Source organism: Gavialis gangeticus, unplaced genomic scaffold (assembly GCF_001723915.1).
Source record: "Gavialis gangeticus isolate Ggan-Ray unplaced genomic scaffold, GavGan_comp1, whole genome shotgun sequence".
NCBI classification, from domain to species: Eukaryota; Metazoa; Chordata; order Crocodylia; family Gavialidae; genus Gavialis; species Gavialis gangeticus.
Window position 1 is genome coordinate 4798951 of NW_017729013.1, and position 19567 is coordinate 4818517.

Consider the following 19567-nt stretch of genomic DNA (forward strand, 5'->3'; position numbering starts at 1 on the left):
TAGAAGGTGGCATAGAGTGCACCCTCAGCAAGTTTGCAGATGGCACGGAGCTGGGGGGAGTAGTAGGTATGCTGGAGGGTAGGGCTAGGATTCAGAGTGACCTAGACAAATTAGAGCACTGGACCAAAACAACTCTCATGAGGTTCAGCAAGGACAAGTGCAAAGTCCTGCACTTAGGACAGAACAATCCTATGCACAGGTACAGGCTGACTAGCTGGGCAGCAGCTCTGCAGAGAAGGACCTCGGGGATTACACTGGACAAGCAGCTGAACAGGAGCCAAAAGCGTGCCCTTGATGCCAAGGCGGCTAATAGCATATTGGGCTGCATTGGTAGGTGCGTTGTCACTAGACCAAGGGAAGTGCTTGTGCTCCTCTATTTGACACTGGTAAGGCCACATCTGGAGTACTGTATCTAGTTTTGGGCCCCCCCCTACAGAAAGGATGTGGACAAATTGGAGAGTCCAGTGGAGGGCAATGGAAATGGTTAGGGGGCTGGGGTAGTTTCATAGATTTAGGGTCGGAAGGGACCTAGTAGATCTTCTAGCCCGACCCCCCACCAGGGCGGGAGAACAACAAAACCCCAAAACAAAAAACGGGACTCAAATGAGTCCAGCCAGGTAGGCATCCAGCCTCTTCTTAAAGACCCCCAGGGTAGGGGCCAGCACCACTTCCCTTGGAAGTTGGTTCCAGCTCCTAGCCGCCCTAACTGTGAAGTAGTTTTTGCGGATGTCCAATCTATACCTCCTCTCCATCAACTTGTGCCCATTGCTCCTTGTTATGCCAGCGGGCGCTAGGGGAAACAGCGTCTCCCCCAAACCCTTCTGGTCCCCCCTAGTGGATTTATAGACTGTCACCAGGTCCCCCCTCAGCCTTCTCTTGTGGAGGCTGAATAGGTTCAGGTCCCGACTTCTAAGGAGAGGCTGAGGGAACTGGGCTTATTTAATATGGAGAAGGGAAAAATTGAGAAGGTATTTAAATAGCAACCTTCAACTACCTGAAGGGTCATTCCAAAGAGGGTGAAGCTGGACTGTCTCAGTGGTGACAGATACCAGAACAAGGAGTAATGGTCTCAAATTGCAGCAAGGAAAGTTTAGGTTAGGTATCGGGAGAAACTCTCACCAGAAGTGTAGTAAAACACTGGACCAAGTTACCCAAAGAAGTGGTATCTCCATCCTTGGAGGTTTTTAAGACCTGGCTAGATAAAACCTTAGCTGGGATGATCTAGTTGGGGATGGTGCTTCTTTGAGCAGGAGGTTACACTAGACTACGACCACTCTTCCAATCCTAATTTTCTATAAATTCTATAACTCTATCCTTGTTTAGTTGAAAAGCACTGTTTTTTTTTTTTTTGCTTGTTTCTTAAGTTTAAACTTAAAACATACTTGAAGCCAAACTGAGAGGACTTCATTTATTTCACAGATGGCAAATTGATGTACATGTGAAAGGTACTAAATAGGATCCTATTAAGAAGTAACCATGTGACAAGACCTACAAAGAAATAAAGTGGAATGGTGTGCATATTTGTGTTTGGAATTCCTCACAACTCAAAGACATCAAACCCATGGTTTTAACAGCAAACATTTAACCATATTCTAAGTTAGCATTAACTGACACCTAGTGGCAAAAGCATTACCTCAACAGAATCCATGAAGCGTAATGTTCCAAATGCCGGCTTTCACTGTAGAAAGCTGGAATCCTAAGACTACTTAGGGCCAGGGTACTGGATGAAAAGAACTCCATTAAGCTGCTGAAAGTTCCACAACAGATGAAGCATGGAAGTGTGCAATACTATCTGTGCAGTCTCTCTCCACTGTATCCAAAAAAAAGATTCAGGATTCTGTTAACAGTTACTGCATTTTTTAATTAATTAATTTTCCATACAAGCTTTTCAGGTTATGATTACCCCATACCCAGAGAGTGAAATACCTCATATATAACTAGTTTGAAAATGCATGAGGTTTTCATACATGGTCAACATCTTAAAAGTTTGCTACCCGTTAGCAGTGTGTATATATATGAAAGGTATAAATATTGGTGCAATTATTTTTTCAGTGCAGTTTTCTCTCAACTAGATGCAACTAAACCAAGAGCCCAGTGATTCTGATATTGTTGAAGACTGATGCCTACATATTTTCATATAGCACTGCCAAAACCCATCTCATGGGCAAATGCAAAGCACATGATAATCTAATTCTAAACAGTACATAACTACTTTAGCTCTTCTACCAAAATTGCATTAGTTCTCCTGTTTTTATTTTGATATACGGAGATATATTCAGGGTCCCCAGACTGTAGCTCGCTGGACTTAAAATTAAGGTTTCATGCTTTGTTTTCAGAGTTCTGTCAATTCTCTGCCATTTTGAGTTTTCATTGTTACACAGATTATTGCACTGGTAACGTATAACTGCACGGCACAGGTGGACTCAAAGACTTGACGTTGGGGAGGGGTTGGCAGCTACACAGAGGCCAGTTTATGTTTTTTGGCATGCAGATGGCAGCTGAAATGGGGAGGAAAGATGCACCAGCTTATCCCTTGTTCTTAGAAGCAGGGCTAGAATCAACTCAAAGCTTCTGGGAGCGGTACCCAAAATAGCTCCATGGTTTAAAAAAACCTCTGAACAATGATGCTTCTACTCTAAGGCAGACAAGGTTCTTCGGGTAAATGTGGTAATCTTTTATTAGCCCAACTAAATAGTTGGAAAAAACTGCTCTTTGCAAGCTTTCCGGCACAAACACCGTTCTTCAGGCACAGGGAGAGTCTGCTGGTATTATGTAGGGGTGCCGATACCGATGGCCAATTATTAACGAGCCATATTGGCCGATGCTGACCTGACAGAACCGCGAACAGCTTGTCTAGGGGGCACGCGCAGGAAGAGGGTAGGCTACATACCCTCACCAGTTCAACATTCCCCCCACACCCATCTGCTTCACACCTATTGTCCCCCATTCCCTCTGATCCTCACTGCCACACATTTGTATTTTCACAGCCCTACATTTTACATACTGGCTTCTATTCCACAACTGAGAACACAACACCAACAGACTTTCCCTGTGCCTAAAGAAGGGTGTTTGTGCCCAAAAGCTTGCAAAGATCAACTTTTCCAACTATTTACTTGATCTAATAAAAAGTTACCACACTTACCCAAAGAACCTTGCCTGCCTATGTCCTTAGATCAACATGGCTACACCCAACAACCCTAAAGCTTCTACTCCAATACACTCCATTTTCTCAAATGATTACAGAAAGGTACATTCACTGAAAATATTTCAATGGTTATATTTTGAAACATAAGCAGTAGGGCTCAGGCTCAGCACTCAAACATGCTCAATAAAATCTTTCACACACAACTACAGTGCTTGCAGTGTCAGGAAGGCAACATGACAGCACAGGCGATAAAAGGCCAGAGCTATCAGGGCTTCGCCCCCTGCAAACGTGGGGCAGCAGGTGGGGCCGCAGGAAGCAGGCTCCAGGCTGCTGCGACAGGGCACACAGACAGACACAGCCACAGCCTGCAGCAGCAGGGCAGTGTGCATGTGGAGCACTACCCACCACAGCAGGCAGATCAACGCCCCCACAGTGAGGGAGGGAGTAGGCCAGAGGCAGGGATAAATGTGGCCCTGGAGTGGGTTATGGGATACTTGGAGCCCAGGAATTCATCCAGGCATGTGCAGGAGCTGCTGCTGCTGCGTGCATTCTGGTGGAGGCATGGTGGGCACATGCCCCCCCAGATTTGTGCATGGGGTGGAGGTGGGCTCTGTGCCCTACTGCCGCTGCCCTCAGAGTGACACGGCGCCATGTGCCTGTGCACTGACTGTACTGTGTCCCCTGCCTGCCTGGTAGCAGCAGGCACGTGGTGTCGTACTGCTCCTGAGGCAATGGCAGAGGAGTGCAGAGTCCAGCACGCAGCAGCAGCCTGCCTCCGCCCCATACACAAATCGGAGGCGGGGGGGTGGGGGGAAGCCCTGCAGGGTGCATGCAACAGCAGGAGCCCACCCCCCACGCCCCTGGATGAGTTGCCTGGGCTCCGAGCACCCCATGACCTGCCCCAACGTCCCATTCACTCCTGCCTCTGCCCCACTCCCTCCCTCACTGTGCGGGCATTGATCTGCCCCCCCACGCCCACAACAGACTTACCTGCTGGGGGGGGGGCGGGGGGGAAGGGGCTCATGCATACTTAGCCCCCCCCCAATATTTTCTCCCTCCATCTATGCATGAGAGTGAGAACTGATATGGAGTCCTCAAAATGGCTCATCATGGAAGAAACTCTGCTTCCACTGATGTTGATGGCAGAACCACCATTCATTTAGGTCAACAAAGCAACCAGGTCTATATTGAAGACTTCTGAAAAACCTCTCACCAACTAATTTTAAAACACTCATTCTAAAGCAAATCCCATGACTCCAGAATGGCAGAAATTGTTGTTCTGAACCCAAATTTGCTGAGCCTTTCAGGTATTTCCCGAGAATTTTACCATATATTCCAAATGCATATCTATTTACTGAACCAGATTAAAATTGATCTTTCACAATGTTCTCTCAAAAATTTAGTAAGAACCCTGTAAAGTTGGATTTGGGTCTGAAAGGCATGGATGCATTTTATTTATTCCACACAAACTTTTATAAGTAGGCCAGAGTATAATTTACCTGTTTTTTTAAAAATCAAGCAAATTAAGTTTGCATTATAAAACATAAAATTATACTGCATGGATAGTCATGAAAACCACCAGAAATTTCTTTATTTCTCAATCAGGGAATAAGATTTTGCATTTGTGCATAATGCAGTCATCCCAAACTCATGCCAAGAAGAGAGAAATCTTTACAAATACTCCATATTCTCTTCTACAGAGCTCATCATACAGCCAGCATTTTACATCTCGTAGGGTTTGTGAAGTTTAAAAACGCTAACATTTGTCTCTTACATGATGCGGGGAGCAATTAGAAAGGACTACAGGTGACTGAACTCTTGACATACTAGGACTTACAGCAGATTAGTTGCATAAATTTCCATAACTACTTCTAAATTAATCAAAGAGCACGATCCCGCCGCAGGCGTAAACTCACATAAGTCAACGGGAGTTCTGTCTGTATTCTGACTGCAAGACAGGATCCAGTTTACATAAATCATATGGTACTCTGAACACATGCACTCTTCACTTGAAAATAATGGAGCAAAATACCAGAAGGTTGCCATTTCAGTTGGTTTCCAAGACACACTGAAATACTGAACATTTCACAGTCCATTCTATTAATGCATACTGACTGTCAGGTGAACCAGTTCATCTTTTATTTATGAAAAACATATGAATTGTGATAGATACCATAGGAAAAATTAGTTCAAATATACAGATACTATAGTCCAATCAGCCAGTAAAGGAGTAAGAACCAAAAGTTAGTTAATGATTTCCCCACCCCCCTCAAAAAAACCCTAACAAACTGAACTACTGTAGGCATTTTTCTTCATCCAAAAACAGATGCGTCCAGGTGCAGTAAAATTCAGCTTTATTGGGAAACGCAGACGGCTCTGTAAGTCCCTGTTGATTTATCTTTTGGGTTTTTTTTAAACAAAATTCTCGATTAATCCCTGTCATTTTTCCAGCATTGCTGCATCAAAATTTAGTCATAATATATCCCAAAGTAAAACCAGCCATTCGAAATCTACAGTCATTCATTGCTTTAAGTCAATTCACAGAACTGCTGAAAAAGTAGACATTTCTATCTAAAAGTACAAAAAGGGTTTGTATAGAAGGTACTTCTCTTATACAGTTATATTACACAGCTCAGGACAGGCCCAGCAATCTCTTCTTGGAACTGGATGCTTCTGACTAGATAGGGTAAAAAAAAAAAAATACAAAAGGTGAAGTTAGTTTCATTGCACCTGGGTGTCTCATTGCAAATACATGTATGTGGAAAACTGTACATCTCCAAGTCCTTTAAGGTCCTGTTCAGGAAAGTACCTAGCAGGCAAATACTTCTCTTGATAGTTAGCCATGCATGTGCGCTCAAGTACTTTCTTTTAAAAGGACTTTCACTAGGCAAATCATTTGATGCCACTTTTCTCTTTAATCAATAGATAGTAGCAATTACCAAGGAAGAGGAGATTTTTAAAGACTACCATACCAAACCATGCAGCCATAACTCAGACAAGACTCCACCTGACTCCAGATTTTTGATCAAATATGGGCTGACGAATTTGCAATAATTCCTTTCTTCTACAGAGGATTGTTCTCCTCACACATGTTCTAATGCTGTGGGCTTTATCTAGTTTCATCTCACATTTCCAAGAATGAAACCACCAATTTCCCTGTAAGATTAAATGACAGACCAAACAGCTCTCAGAGCTGGAAAATACTTCTCGATATTCAGCTTCAGCGTACGAACTCTGTGATGGATGCAAGTCAACGGCCTTCTCATTTTAGCTAAAGAGATTAGAGCATGAATGCACCACACAAGCAAATGAAACCAATCTGTGTGTGTGTCAGTCAACAGATGGCATTACAAAGGCATCCAAAGCCCAACCCCAAAAATTCCCAGTTCAGAATATTTCACTGAATTTGAAGTTAGAAAAAAGTAGAGCAGCTCTATTAAATGCGTCACAATTACATTTTCTTCTTAGCTTGTAGGAGGGCAAACCTTCCACAGTAGGTTAGAGCTCTGCAAATTCCATTTGGTAACAATACACCGTGACTACTGCAGTCCTCACCACTATCAAAATCCTTAGAAAAATGAGGGACAGAAAAAAGCTAGATCAAATGAAATCAGATTCATTAGGAATCATGGCCCCCGAATTTCAACTGAATGTTTTCCTGAGGTTAATAAGACACACAACTTTTAAAAGGAGCAGCACTCACATTTTTTATTATAGCTAAATATTTTGCCAAGCGTCTCCAACTTAAGCAATATTAAAATTAAGGTGAAAAGGACGCTCAGTTACAACATGGAATGTACATAGGTTTTTACCAATGTTCTTTGCCACCAAGCACATCAAAACTCCTGATATACATGAAGTCATTACCTCTTATATAACAATCACCATCACTGATTTTTGTTTACTGGCGATACTATGACGCTCATCACAATAGTATCCGAAGGCCTCAGAAGTTTTAATTAAGCCTCACAGCACAAGGGATAAATAGTTAGGTATTATCTCCGTATTACAGATGAGGAATCGGTGACGCTATCTAATACTAATTCACACAGTCATAGGCAAAGGCAATGACAGAACTCCCATCTCCTGGACTCCCATCTTGTGCCATAGTGATAAGACCTGTGACCCGCTAAAAAGCAGCATAGAAATACTACCTCTAACAACTGTTTATTTTGACAAATACTAAGTAATTTTACCCTAGTATTGGTGGAGGTCTACCACGTTGGGTCCGGCTCTTGTTTTATTTGAGAATTTTCTTCTGCTTCTGTAACCTCTGTTGAAAATAAAATAGTAAAATGAAGAATCTTTTCTATCAAAGTTTCATTAACTCAAAGACACTGTGGTAAAAAGTAAAAAAAAAAAAAAAGGACAGGGCCACTATTAAGAAACATCTCTCTTAAAAAGTACCGTTCATGAAACAAGTGATACATCTCCATAGTGATGGCAATCATTCATTCATTTGAACTATGGGAACAGCTACTCTGAATATAAATCATTCAGTGTATGAGCCATCACTCAAATACAACTGCTGCAAGATACAATTTACTGCTTAACAATAATTATTTTACAGCAAAGTGTTACAACACATCAGACTAACAATTTTTTTTCAGGGTAATTTGCTGCACGGTACTAAGGCAAACTCAAACCTTTCATGTAGAACTGAAAAAGGAAGACAAAATAGAATCACTTGTATTTTGATTAAACACAGCTTTGCTTCTTGTATTAAAAATGACATGAAGGGCATGCACTCTCAAGACAGAAGCCAATTACTTACCTCCTACCGATACTTCTATCTGGCTTGGTTCAGCTGGCTCTTAAGTTAAAAAAAAAAAAACAAAAAAAAAAACATATATATACATATATGGATGTAATAAATAATGTACCAGGACTTGGTGAAACTTGTAAAACACTCTTCCCTGCAAACTGGCAAACACAACCACAATCAGCTGAACAGCTAATAATTAAAATGCTGCAGGGGGTGCAGGGATTTTAAAGTAGATCTGTTATAATACATCAGAACAAGGGCAATAGAATTGTTTGTGCTTTTATCCAGCTCCTACACTCCATGTTTCTATTTTCTGTAACACAGCAACTTTTTGCATAGCTAGAAGAAACGTTCACATATCTTAAACTTCCCAAATAATTTATCACAGTTAATTTAAAACAGGCTAGCGAATGACTGACTAGAAGCAGGCAAGCAGCATTCCTTTTAATGTGCTAGGATATCCAGACTTCACATTTTTTCCCCTAGATGACTTAAAAAATGTCTGTGGAGTTTAGGGATCCCGTCACATAAAAAGAAACGTTGCATTACAGCAGATCTGCTCCTTGAAACAGACTGGCTAATTAGTTTGGCTAAACCAGCATCTGACACATTCCTTTTGCATTAAAAATATGTGAAAAGATAAAAGAACTAGGTCTAAATTTATGAATTTTGTTAATCTGTCTTTACTGCTTACTAGCGAACGAACCTCAACAATCAAATCGGTGAACACACAGAATATCAAATATCAGAAAGGAGCTGTGTTTCCTTCAATTAAAGGGTATTATCTATCAGAATTATGACAGCTCAGTCTTTCCAAATAAACGCTGAATCAGCAGCAGCTTTTGTGCTCCTAGGACAAGGCCTTTTACCAGTCTCATTTGACAATAAGACCTATAATTTCACATGCTCTTCTCATTCTTTCGGAAGCCACCTGGTTACACCTTTGTATTCACCTGGTAGTGCTGGTGGTGCTGGGGCCGGTGCCGGCGCTTCTGACTCGGGTTTCTCCATCAGCTCTGAGAATAAATACAGGCAATGCTTAGCTTTAGAAGGAAAAATCCAATGGCAATTTTATTCAATTGTATATGTTCAATCTGTTGCATAAACAACATACATCTATGTATGTAACTACTCAGGAGTTCCTCTGATTTGTTTTCTCAATGCTCTTCCAATTTCACTATAAACCCTTCTGCACTCTTTACAATACTAAACAACACTGATTTCAAAGAACAGTACAAAAATAAGCGTCAAGTTCAGGAACATTATTGAAACGCTAGAGAATTACCCGTCATGAATGACGGATGAATTTCAAATTGCGATTCATTTGCCCAGCTGTCTTGATGTTGTCTGGCATCTAATTGTCTTCTCACAGCAGCCTTCTCTTGCAATTCATTTGTACGGCGCTCTTGATGGCATTGTGCATCTAACTGTCTTCTCGCAGCGGCATTTTCTTGGGACTCATTTGCACGGCGTTTTTTATGGCGTTGTGCATCTAACCATCTTCTCACAGCAGCCTCCTCTTGTGTCTCATTTGCACGCCTCTCTTGATGTCGCCTCAAGTCCAATAGCCTTCTTCGTGTAGCTTGGTCCTCAGATTCATTGTTTCGTGCATAACTTTTTCTACTTGCATCTAATTGTCTTCTTTCAGCAGATTGCTGTACAGTCTGTCTCATTCTCCAACGTTGTTGACGTTCTTTATTTTGACGACGTTTTCTCTCTGCAAGAGTTTTGCGTTCCATAGTAAAACACTTGACGGTTTTGTGACAATAATGGAAAAGAACGACTTTCTTGATGGTGTTGTGCATCTAATTGTCTTCTCACAGTAGCCGGGAGCCCGGCTCCCACTTTTCCTCAGCTGGCCCCTCTCTCTGCCCTCCCCGCTGTGCCGGGCTCCCGGTGCCCTCCCGGGAGGAGCTCAGTAGAAACAGCCTTGGCCCCCGACTTTTTTCCCATCCTGACATGGTCACTAAAAAAATGCTAAGGTTTAGCAAAGAAACCTCTGAAGACACATGTTCTCTCAGCTTTCAAGCTATTTGCATTTAACAAGCGTTACGGACAGACAGACACACAGATGAACTAAGCCCTTTATATATAGAGATTGTGCAATTCTCTCAGTATTTATATACATCAGGTGACTTTGGCCAGTATGGAGCTGGAACAGCAAAAAAAAAAAAAGACGACTAGGTCCAGTGATCAGTCCTCTCCAAGTGATGGAAGAGATAAGCAGCGATCCACGTTTTCTGTTTTCCACGGAAAAAGTGGAGAAAACCACAGATTTTACCTTTTAGTGGAGGCGAATGTGGGTTTCTCATTTGACTGAAGAAACCCACAGGGAGGAAGAGAATTAGCCTGGGGCTGTGGCTGCTGCCCAGCTGGGCAGTGCCTGAGGCCCCCATAGGGAGGGAGGAAGGGAGTTGGCCAGGGCAATGCGGAGCTTGCAGCGGCAAGCGCAATTTTGCTGCACAGCTCTGCTGTGCCAGGTTACATATGCCAGGATGCAGAGGTCCCAGGGGAGGGCAAAACGGTGGGAGCCTGAGCCTGCAGCAGGCAGCCCCCTCCCTGTGCACAGATCTGAGGGGCATGGGTCCCCCGGCCCACCCAGGAGTGCATGCCTCGGCAGACAGCCGGCCCCACCTCTGCCCGAGTCTGCAGCAGGCAGATAGCATGAGTGGGGGAACCGGGCTCCACTCCACTGCAGCAGCTGCCACCTCCTGCCAGGGGCAGAGGGCTGTGGACCCAGGTGCCTGGCCCCATAGCCCTGGCAGCCCCCCTCAGGGACACCTGGGGGGCCTTTCATTTTAATCATGCATTTTAGGGATGTTATATGAAAATTTGTGATTTCTTATCAGGAAAATCCAGTATCCCTGGAGATGAGACATCTCTATTGTTACGGCTCAGTCTACCAGCTGCCAACAGTTTTACTGCCAATCATGTGTGATGCTACCCGTCTGCAGCAGTGGACAGTGAAGCTCTTAAATGGCTCCTCTGCTATCCTAATACAGCTGTCTGGAAACGGTCACAAATGTCTCCATGGTGGGATCTCTCTCAGAAGGCGACAGAGGGCTAACTTCTCAAGCCAAAGGGAATATACAGGACTGACAAGCAAGTCAGCAGCATTGACTAGACTGGTTATATGAGAACACCACCACTTCCAGCTGATGTATCAAGCATCTTATATGGTGCACACTAGCAGGGAAGAACAGACAAGAGCCACCTGACTAAGGCACAATCTAGGTAAGATGGAAGTCATAACAATAGGTTTCACCAAGTCTCTTATATACCAATGGCTCAGAAAGCACAACACCAAATGCAGTGGGTTTTTTTCCATTGCAGTCCTGCGGTATAGTTACAGAAAAGATGCTGCGTGCCAGCTGTTGTCATGGTGCAAACAAACGTGAAAAACAAGCAGCTACAATAGAGGTCTGCAACAAAGTTCATAAAAAAATGCAGAATCACTACCTAACACAGTAGTTCTCAACCTTTTTGGACTCAGTGTACTTCACTGGATGCAAGGAATAGCTTTGGTGGCACCCAATTTCAAAAACTGATTTATATATTACAGTGCTTGCCTCCTCACACAGGAGGACAGGATAGCAGTGGGGGCAGGACAGCAGCCAGGCAGAGACGAGCCTGAGTCTCTGCTAAGCTGCTTGTCTCCTCACCTTGGAAGCACCCTTCAAATGGATCTGGCAAATGGTTAGGAACTGCTGATCTAGCATTTTAACACCACCCCCTATGGGTCTGTAAATTAATTCCAGGGTCCTCCTTTATCTGTTAATATGCTGGACCCCCTGCTACCAGGACATAATGCTGCAGTCATTCTAATGCAAATACTACTGAAGTTGAGTTCAAGGTGATAAAAAAAAACACACACAGTAAGCCCCGTGTCTAAGGAAATACTTACGGTTGTTAATCACAAGTCCTGGAAACGGCCTGTAAGAAAGAATACAATGTTTAATGTCGCTGAGCTGATTTTTGCTGTACCATTTTCTGACCAACGTTTTCATACAGGGGGCTCTAAATAAAAGGAGGGACCTGCAATGTTTCATCACTGTTCTTCCTAAAAACAGAAAGATTCATCCAGTAATCTATCACTTGCATATCTACCAGAAGGTTCAAATCCTTCCTTCGATCAGGCCCAACAGAGTATAAAAGGAGACTCCCCAAGTGACCAGGGAGTAAGCAAAGAGGGGTGGCAAACAGGGCAAGCAGTTTGCGGGCAGTTCACAGGTCAGTTTGCTGCCCCCTGCCTTGAGGGGAGAGCCTTTCAAGTTCGGTGCGAGGAAGCAGGGAAAAAGAATCCCTTTGGGGCCAAGGAGCAGTAAACAGGCCAGCTTCTAGGCGAGTTCACTAGGGAAGGTGTGCTTGGACAAAGAGCAGTAAGAGAGAAAAGGCAGATTAAAAGACCCAGAGAAATGGCTGGAGGACACTGCAATGCCAGAGCCACTGCTACTGCCTCTGATTGCACCTGTGAGGTGTCTGTCCAAGCAGGACTGCTCACCATTGAGGCTTCCACCCAGGTCCAGGTTTGGCGCTGTGGGGACTGCGGCTTGCAGGTTCCCTCTCGTGGTGGCCAGGTTGGGGGGTGCCTGTGGTGCCTCTCAGGGAACAGGCAAGGAGCTACAGAAGGAAGTAGTGAGACGCTGAAGCATCCTCCACCAGGAGGAGTTCATTGATTCAATGCTGGAAAAGACCTCTGGGACACTGGAAGAACTGCCAGAAAGAGCACTAGAGGAGGGAGAGGACATGGACTCATTCCCAGGAAAGTGGATGCTTGTGACCTCTGGCAGCAAACAGAAATCTTCATTTCCACCTGCAGCAGTTTGTCTGGAGAATAGATACAGAGAGCCCTAGCAACAGAGGGTGAGGACGACATTCCACTTGTGGAGGAGAACAGGCCAAGCCCCAACAAAGTGGGAAGGATTGAGACAACCACCACCAAGAAGCAACTGGTGGTAGTGGTTGGAGACTCCCTTCTGTGGAGGATGGAGAGAGCCATCCGCTGACCTGACCTGTTGTCTAAGGAAGTCTGCTGCCTGCCCAGAGCCCAGATCCAAGGTGTTGCGGAGGGATTGCTAAGATTCCTCTGGCCCTCTGACTACTACCCCATGCTGCTCATCCATGTGGGCACCAACGACACTGCCAGGGGAGACTCTGAGCAGGTCAGAAGTGAACACAGGGCTCTGGGTGCAAGGGTGAAAGGGATGGGCTCAGGTTGTGTTCTCTTCTATGCTTCTGGTCATGGGGAATGGCCCAGGCAGGAGCAGATGCATCCTGCAGATCAATGCCTGGCAGTGCAGGTGGTGCTGCCAGCAGGGCTTTGGCTTCTTTGACCACAGGATGATGTTCCAAGAAAGATTCCTGAGAAGAGATGGGATCCACCTGACGAACAGAGAGAAGAGCATCTCCACAGACAGGCTTGCTAAACTAGTAAGGAGGGCTTTAAAACTAGGTTCAACAAGGGATGGAGACCAAAATCCTGAGCTAAGTAGGGAAGCAGGAGATGTAGAAGAAGAGAAAAACAGGAGGGGGCAAGAGGGGAAATATTCTCATTCTTCCCGAGAAATCAGGGGAATTGACTAGTTACCTTGGATGTCTGTGCACAGAGCCTGCGAAACGAGCAGGAAGAATTGGAAGTCCTCACACACTCAGAACTAGGACGTGATCAGAATAACAGAGACTTAGTGGGAGCTTGCACGACTGCAGCACTGTCATGGATGGGCAGAAACTGTTCAGGAAGGACAGGCAGGGGAGAAGAGGAGGAGGAGTTGCACTTTAGGTAAGTGCCATATGATTGCTCAGAGCTCCAGTATGGCCTGGAGATAGGTCTGTCAAAAGTCTCTGGGTCAAAATCCATAGGAGAGAGCAACAAGGGTGATGTTGTAGTGGGGGTCTGCTATAGACCACCAGATCAGGAGGAAGTGGTGGATGAGGCTTTCTTCAAACAGCCAGCACAAGTTTCCCAATCAAAGGCCCTGGTTCTCATAGGGGACTTCAATCACCCTGACATCTGCTGGTAAGGCAGTGCAACCGTGCACAGGCAATCCAGAAAATTTCTGGAGAGTGCTGGGGACAACTTCCTGGTGCAAGCGCTGGAGTAGCCAACTAGGGATTGTGTTTTTCTTGACCTGTTGCTCACAAACAAGGAAGAATTGGTGGGGAATGTACCACTAGGTGGCAAGTTGGGCAGCAGTGACCATGAGATGATTGAGTTCAGGATCCTGACAAAAAGGAAGAAAGGAAAGCAAAGCATGCACCCTGGACTTCAGAAAAGCAGACTTTGACACCCTCAGGGAACTGATGGGCAGGATTCCCTGGAAAGCCAGTCTGAGGGGGAAAGGAATCCAGGAGACCTGGTTGTATTTTTAAAGAAACCTTACTGAGGGTGCAGGAACAAAGCATCCTGATGTGCAGGAAGACTAGCAGACACAGCAAGCAACCAGCTTGGCTTAGCAGAGAACTCTTTGGTGAGCTTAAACACAAAAAGGAAGTTTACAAAAGTGGAAGCCTGGACAAACGCCTAAAGAGGAGTACAAAAGTATTGCTCAGGCATACAGGGATGAAGTCAGGAAGACCAAAGCACAACTGGAATTGCAGCTAGCAAAGGACACGAAGGGTAACAAGAAGGGTTTCCACAAGTATATTACCAAACAGGAGGAAGGTCAGGGAAAGCATGGGTCCCTTACTGAAGGGTGGAAGCAACCTAGTGACAGATGAGCAGGAAAAGGCTGAAGTAGTACTCAGTGCCTTTTTCACTTCAGACTTCACAGGCAGGGTCAGCTCCCAAACTACTACACTGGGCAAGCAGTTTGGGAAGGAGGTGAGCAGCCCTCAGTGGTGAAAGAACAGATTAGGAACTATTCAGAAAAGCTAGACACGTACAAGCCCATACAGCCGGATGCAGTGCATCTGAGGATGCTGAGGGAGTTGGCTGATGTGATGGCAGAGCCCCTAGACATTATCTTTGAAAACTCATGGCAATTAGGGGAGGTCTTGGATGACTGGAAACAGACAAATATATAGGGCCTATTTTTATTTTTATTTTTTAAAGAAGGGAAGGAGGAAGATCCGGGGGACTACAGACCAGTCAACCTCACCTCAGTCCCTGGAAAAAGTCATGGAATAGGTCCTCAAAGAATCCATTTCTAAGCACTTGGATGAAAAGGTGATTAGGAGCAGTCAGCATGGATTCACCAAGGGAAGTCAGGCCTGACCAACTTGATTGCCTTCTATTACGACAGGGATGGGCAAAACGTGGCCCGCCAGGCCACTCTATCTGGCCTGCAGGGCCCCTAAAAAATTTAGAAAATGAATATTCTTCTGCCCTGGGCTGCCTGGCATGCAGCCCTCAATAGCTTGCCAAAACTCAGTAAGCAGCCCTCCGCCCAAAATAATTGCCCGCCCCTGTATTAGGAGTTGACTGTCTCTCAGGGAAAGCAGTGGATGTGGGATACCTTGATTTTAGCAAGGCTCCCCCGATACACTCTCCCACAGCATTCTTTCAAGCAACCTGAGGAAGTATGGATTTGAGGAATGGATTGTAAGGTAGACGGAAAGCTGACTGGATTATCAGGCTCAATGGGTGGCAATCAATGGCTCAGTATCTAGTTGGCATCTGGTATTGAGTGGAGTGCCCCAGGGGTTGGTCCTGGAGCTGGTTTTGATCAGTATCTTCATTAACTATCTGGAAGATGGGATGGATTGCACCCTCAGCAAATTCAAGGATGACACCAAGCTGGGGGGTGTAGTAGATATGCTGGAGGGTAGGGCTAGGATTTAGAGTGACCTAGGCAAACTGGAGGATTGAGCCAAAAGAAATCTCATGAGGTTCAATAAGGACAAGTGCAAAGTCCTGCATTTAAGATAGAAGAATCCCATGCACCGCTGCAGCCTGAAGATTGACTGGATAAGCAGCAGCTCTGCAGAAAAGGTCCTGTGGGTTACAGTGGATAAGATGGATGCGAGTCAACAACGTACCCTGGTTGCCAAGCAAGCCAAGAGCATACTGGGCTGCATTAGTAGAAGTGTTGCCAGCAGATCAAGGGAAGTAATTATTCAACCCTATTCTGCACTGGTGAGGCCACATCTGGAGTACAGTGTCCAGTTTTGGGGCACCCACTATAGAAAGGATGTGGATAAGTTGGAGAGAGTCCAGCAGAGGACAAGGAAAATGGTTCAGCAGCTGAGGCATGACTTCTGAGGAGGGGCGGAGGGAACTGGCTTTATGTAGTCTGCAGAAGAGAAGACAGAGGGGATTTGATAGCTGCCTTCAACTACCTGAATTGTGGTTCCAAAGAGGATGGAGCTAAATTGTTTTCAGTGGTGACACGACAGAACAAGGAGCAATGGTCTTAAGTTGCAGCGAGGGAGATTTTGCTTGCATATTAGAAAAAAATTTCACTGGGGGGTGGTTAAGCACTGGAAGAAGTTACCTAGAGAGAGGTGATGGAATCTACATCCTTGGACGTTTTTAAGGCCTGGCTTGACAAAGCCTTCGCTGGAATGATACAGTTGGGGCTGGTCCTGCTTTGAGCAGGGGGTTGGACTAGATGACCTCCAAACCTCATTTTCTATGATTCCATAAGCTGTTGTATAAAGAGGTAAATTCTTGTACTAGCAACCCTGCCTGCAATGCCCCTAAATAGTTTATGAATATACTATATACATTTCTCTCTCTCTCTCTCTCTAGGTACCATACCCAAACAGGACGTTGGTAACTATGCTATATAATATGAGGTTGCACTTGGAGTGCTACAACTGATAAAAATCAGTTCATATAACTCCACTCATTGCAGTGACTTATGTGCTTCCTCCCAAGAACTCAGAGTTACACATGCGTGCATGAATCTCATTTTACCTAAACCATTTGTTATCCAAGATCAACATATCCCATTATTTACAGTTTATTTAGAAAATTCCCTCTCAGCTGTCTGAAACCATAACTTATTCACATATTGCCCAACTCTAACATTTGGATAATCAAGATTACACCATATAACCACGACAGTAAACTGATTGTCACATACCGAATGACAGTAAATTTGATAAACTCTGCCGATTCCAAAATCTTCCTCATCGAGCTGATTTCCAAATAACTGGGGGCCTTAAATGCCACTCCAGGAGGCATGCCATCCACCACCACACAGCCAGGGTTGATGGTGATTTTTCTGTATGGAACTTTCACGGGGAAATTCATACCGATTGCTTCACCTAAGTAAGAGAATTGACGCAAGTCTACAAATCTGAGCTTACAAATACTCATTGGATAAGAACATAAAATGCAGACATGCATTTTATATCATCTAAGGCTACTGAAATGCATCTGCTATTTAAGCCATTACACTTAGAGGGTTTTCAAAAGAACTGTATTCTAGACAGTTCTCATGAATGCTATTATCTCAGAGGCTTCCCAGACTACTGCACCAGGCAAGCATTTGTCTCTGCTTTTGATCCTGTTAACAGATCAGGAGTGTCTAGTTTTAAGAAGAGTCAGGATTTGCAACAAAAAGAAATATTTTGTGTGCAAAGAGACATAAAGACGACAGTATCTAGAGCAAGGCTGCTCAACTGAGGGCCCACAGGCAGCATGCAGTTCCACAAGAGACTAGCAAGCAGTCTCTGCAGCCGTCTCTCCAACAACCATGCAGAGGGGGGTGAGAGGCCATGCCCAATGGTAAGGGGGAGGGGGCCCCACCCCTACAGCATGTGGCTAGCAGTATGTGGTCCCTGGGGAAGTTGGGCAGCACTGATCTAGAGCACAGAAACTTCTCCACTTAAGAAAAATACAAAACCGTTAAGCCTTCAGAACAGATCCATTTGGAAGCTGGCATACGCAGAATACACAGAGCAGAAAGTAACCTGCTGATTACAAATATAGTGCCAAAATGGCCACTGTAATGGGTATTATATGCTTACCTATTAACTTTTATTTACTAAAACCAAAATGCACATCATCAGTTACTTTCAAAGCTATATCAAAATTCTAATATAATAAAGAACTGTGTCTGTCTGTCTGTGTCCGTCTGTCCGTAACGCTTTTGATCAAATGCGCGTGCACTGCCGAGACCAGGTTACCATATGTCTGGGTTTCCCCAAATGAGTCCCCACTCTTTTTAAGCCCTCTGAGCTCCATCCGGGTGGGCTGTCCAGGATTTCTCTTTGCTCCACTGGTGGGAGCAGCAGCAGCAGGGTGATCGGAGGCAGCAGGGACACAGACCTGCCTGCAACATGCTGAGACGCACAGACCCGTGTGGTGCACCCTGCTGCCTGCAATTGCCTCCCCCTGCTCCCATCCTTGGAGCAAAGGAGAAATGCAGACATTTGGTCAGGGCAGGGGGAGCGGGGGCTGCAGCTGTGACAGGGCAGGGGGGAGGTGAGGGTTGCCTGTTCTCCAGTGGGGGGAAAGGGGCAGGGGGTTGTTCCGAGGGCAGTGGGGAACGCCATGGCTGGGCGGCAGCACAGGGGCCGGTGCCTGTGATCTGGGGGCTGAGCAGCCATGAGATGCTGTGGGGGGGAAGAAGGGGGCCATGGCCAGGCTGCCTGGTGCAGTGGCAGCCTCATCCCAAGGCAGGGAGTGCCACAAGCCTCTTCTCTTCCCTCAGCCTGCGCTGGGGCCGGACATGCTCCGCTGCATACATGAATGGGAGCCACCACGCTCTGGCCTGGTAAGGATGGGGACAGCAGTCAGGGCCATTGGGGTGGGGGACTGTGGGCTGGGAATGCAGAGGGCACTGGCAGTGCGAGGGGACTACGGGTCAGGAGTGAGGGGCACCATCAGGACCCAGAGGGGCAGGGTACTGCAGTCTGGCGAGTGAAGGGCACCACCAGGATGGGGGGAGGGGGGGACTGTGGGTCACTGGCAGTGCCAGGGGACTACGGGTCAGGAGTGAGGGGCACCATCAGGGCCCGGGGGCAGGGTAATGCAGTTTGGTGAGTGAGGGGCACTGGCAGGGCTGGGGGGGCTGTGGCTTGGGAGAGAGGGGCACTGGGGTAGGGGCAGGGGACTGTGGGTTGGAAGTGTGGGGGGCACCAGCAGTGCCAGGGAACTATGGGTCAGAAGTGAGGGGCACCATCAGGGCCCAGGGGCGCACGGTGCTGCAGTCTGGTGAGTGAGGGGCACTGAAAGGGCTGGGGTTAGTGGGTTGGGAGTGAGGGGCAGCAGCTTGGTGGTGAGGGGTAACAGAGTGGGCATGGGCAGGGTCACCCTTCAGGGCCGGCCATGTAAACAGTCCTTTGAAATCAGTCATTCATGACAAGCAATTGGCTAGTCACAGATAAAAGCAATTACCAAACTTCCGGCTGAACAGGTCATTTACTTGCTCTCTCAGCTGTCGGGCCTTTTCTACCTTTGATAATCTTTCACTTTCATCATCTGAAAGAATTTAGAGTTGTGTCAGGATAAAGCAGGACTTCCTTTGGAAAGCCATTTGATATTGCATAAGATTTTACTTGAAACAAGTAATAATACCGCATTTAATCAAATATGAGATGAGGTTCCCCTCCCCCCGGCAAAAATATGATGGAGAAAAAGAGCCTTGCCTTTAATTTGGGGCGTAATGCCAAACCCAGGACAGGTGGTGGCTTAGCAGCGGCTTCTCCCCTAGGATCGGAGCCAAAGCTAGAGCTGATCCACCACCTGCCTCGAGCCAGTGGCTTTT

The 19567-nt window shown here is 45.8% G+C and overlaps 1 protein-coding gene across 9 annotated transcripts in view; it reads right to left on the bottom strand.

Annotated features, from left to right (window-relative positions):
• Positions 1-4714: 4714 nt before the first annotated feature.
• Positions 4715-19567, bottom strand: part of GTF2I (general transcription factor IIi) — a 120690-nt gene continuing 105837 nt past the window's right edge. For 7 of the 9 annotated variants that reach the window (XM_019511394.1, XM_019511392.1, XM_019511395.1 and 4 more), the window contains 6 exons: positions 19198-19281; positions 9196-9627; positions 8864-8926; positions 7920-7958; positions 7342-7418; positions 4715-5822 (listed from right to left, as the gene is read on the bottom strand). In XM_019511394.1, the coding sequence (XP_019366939.1) occupies positions 7360-7418; positions 7920-7958; positions 8864-8926; positions 9196-9627; positions 19198-19281 (677 nt within the window). In that variant the 3' untranslated portion in view covers positions 4715-5822; positions 7342-7359. Of the gene's footprint in view, positions 5823-7341; positions 7419-7919; positions 7959-8863; positions 8927-9195; positions 9628-11814; positions 11844-16936; positions 17121-19197; positions 19282-19567 lie in introns of all 9 variants that reach the window. The other 2 variants (XM_019511399.1, XM_019511398.1) reach the window with 1 other exon arrangement.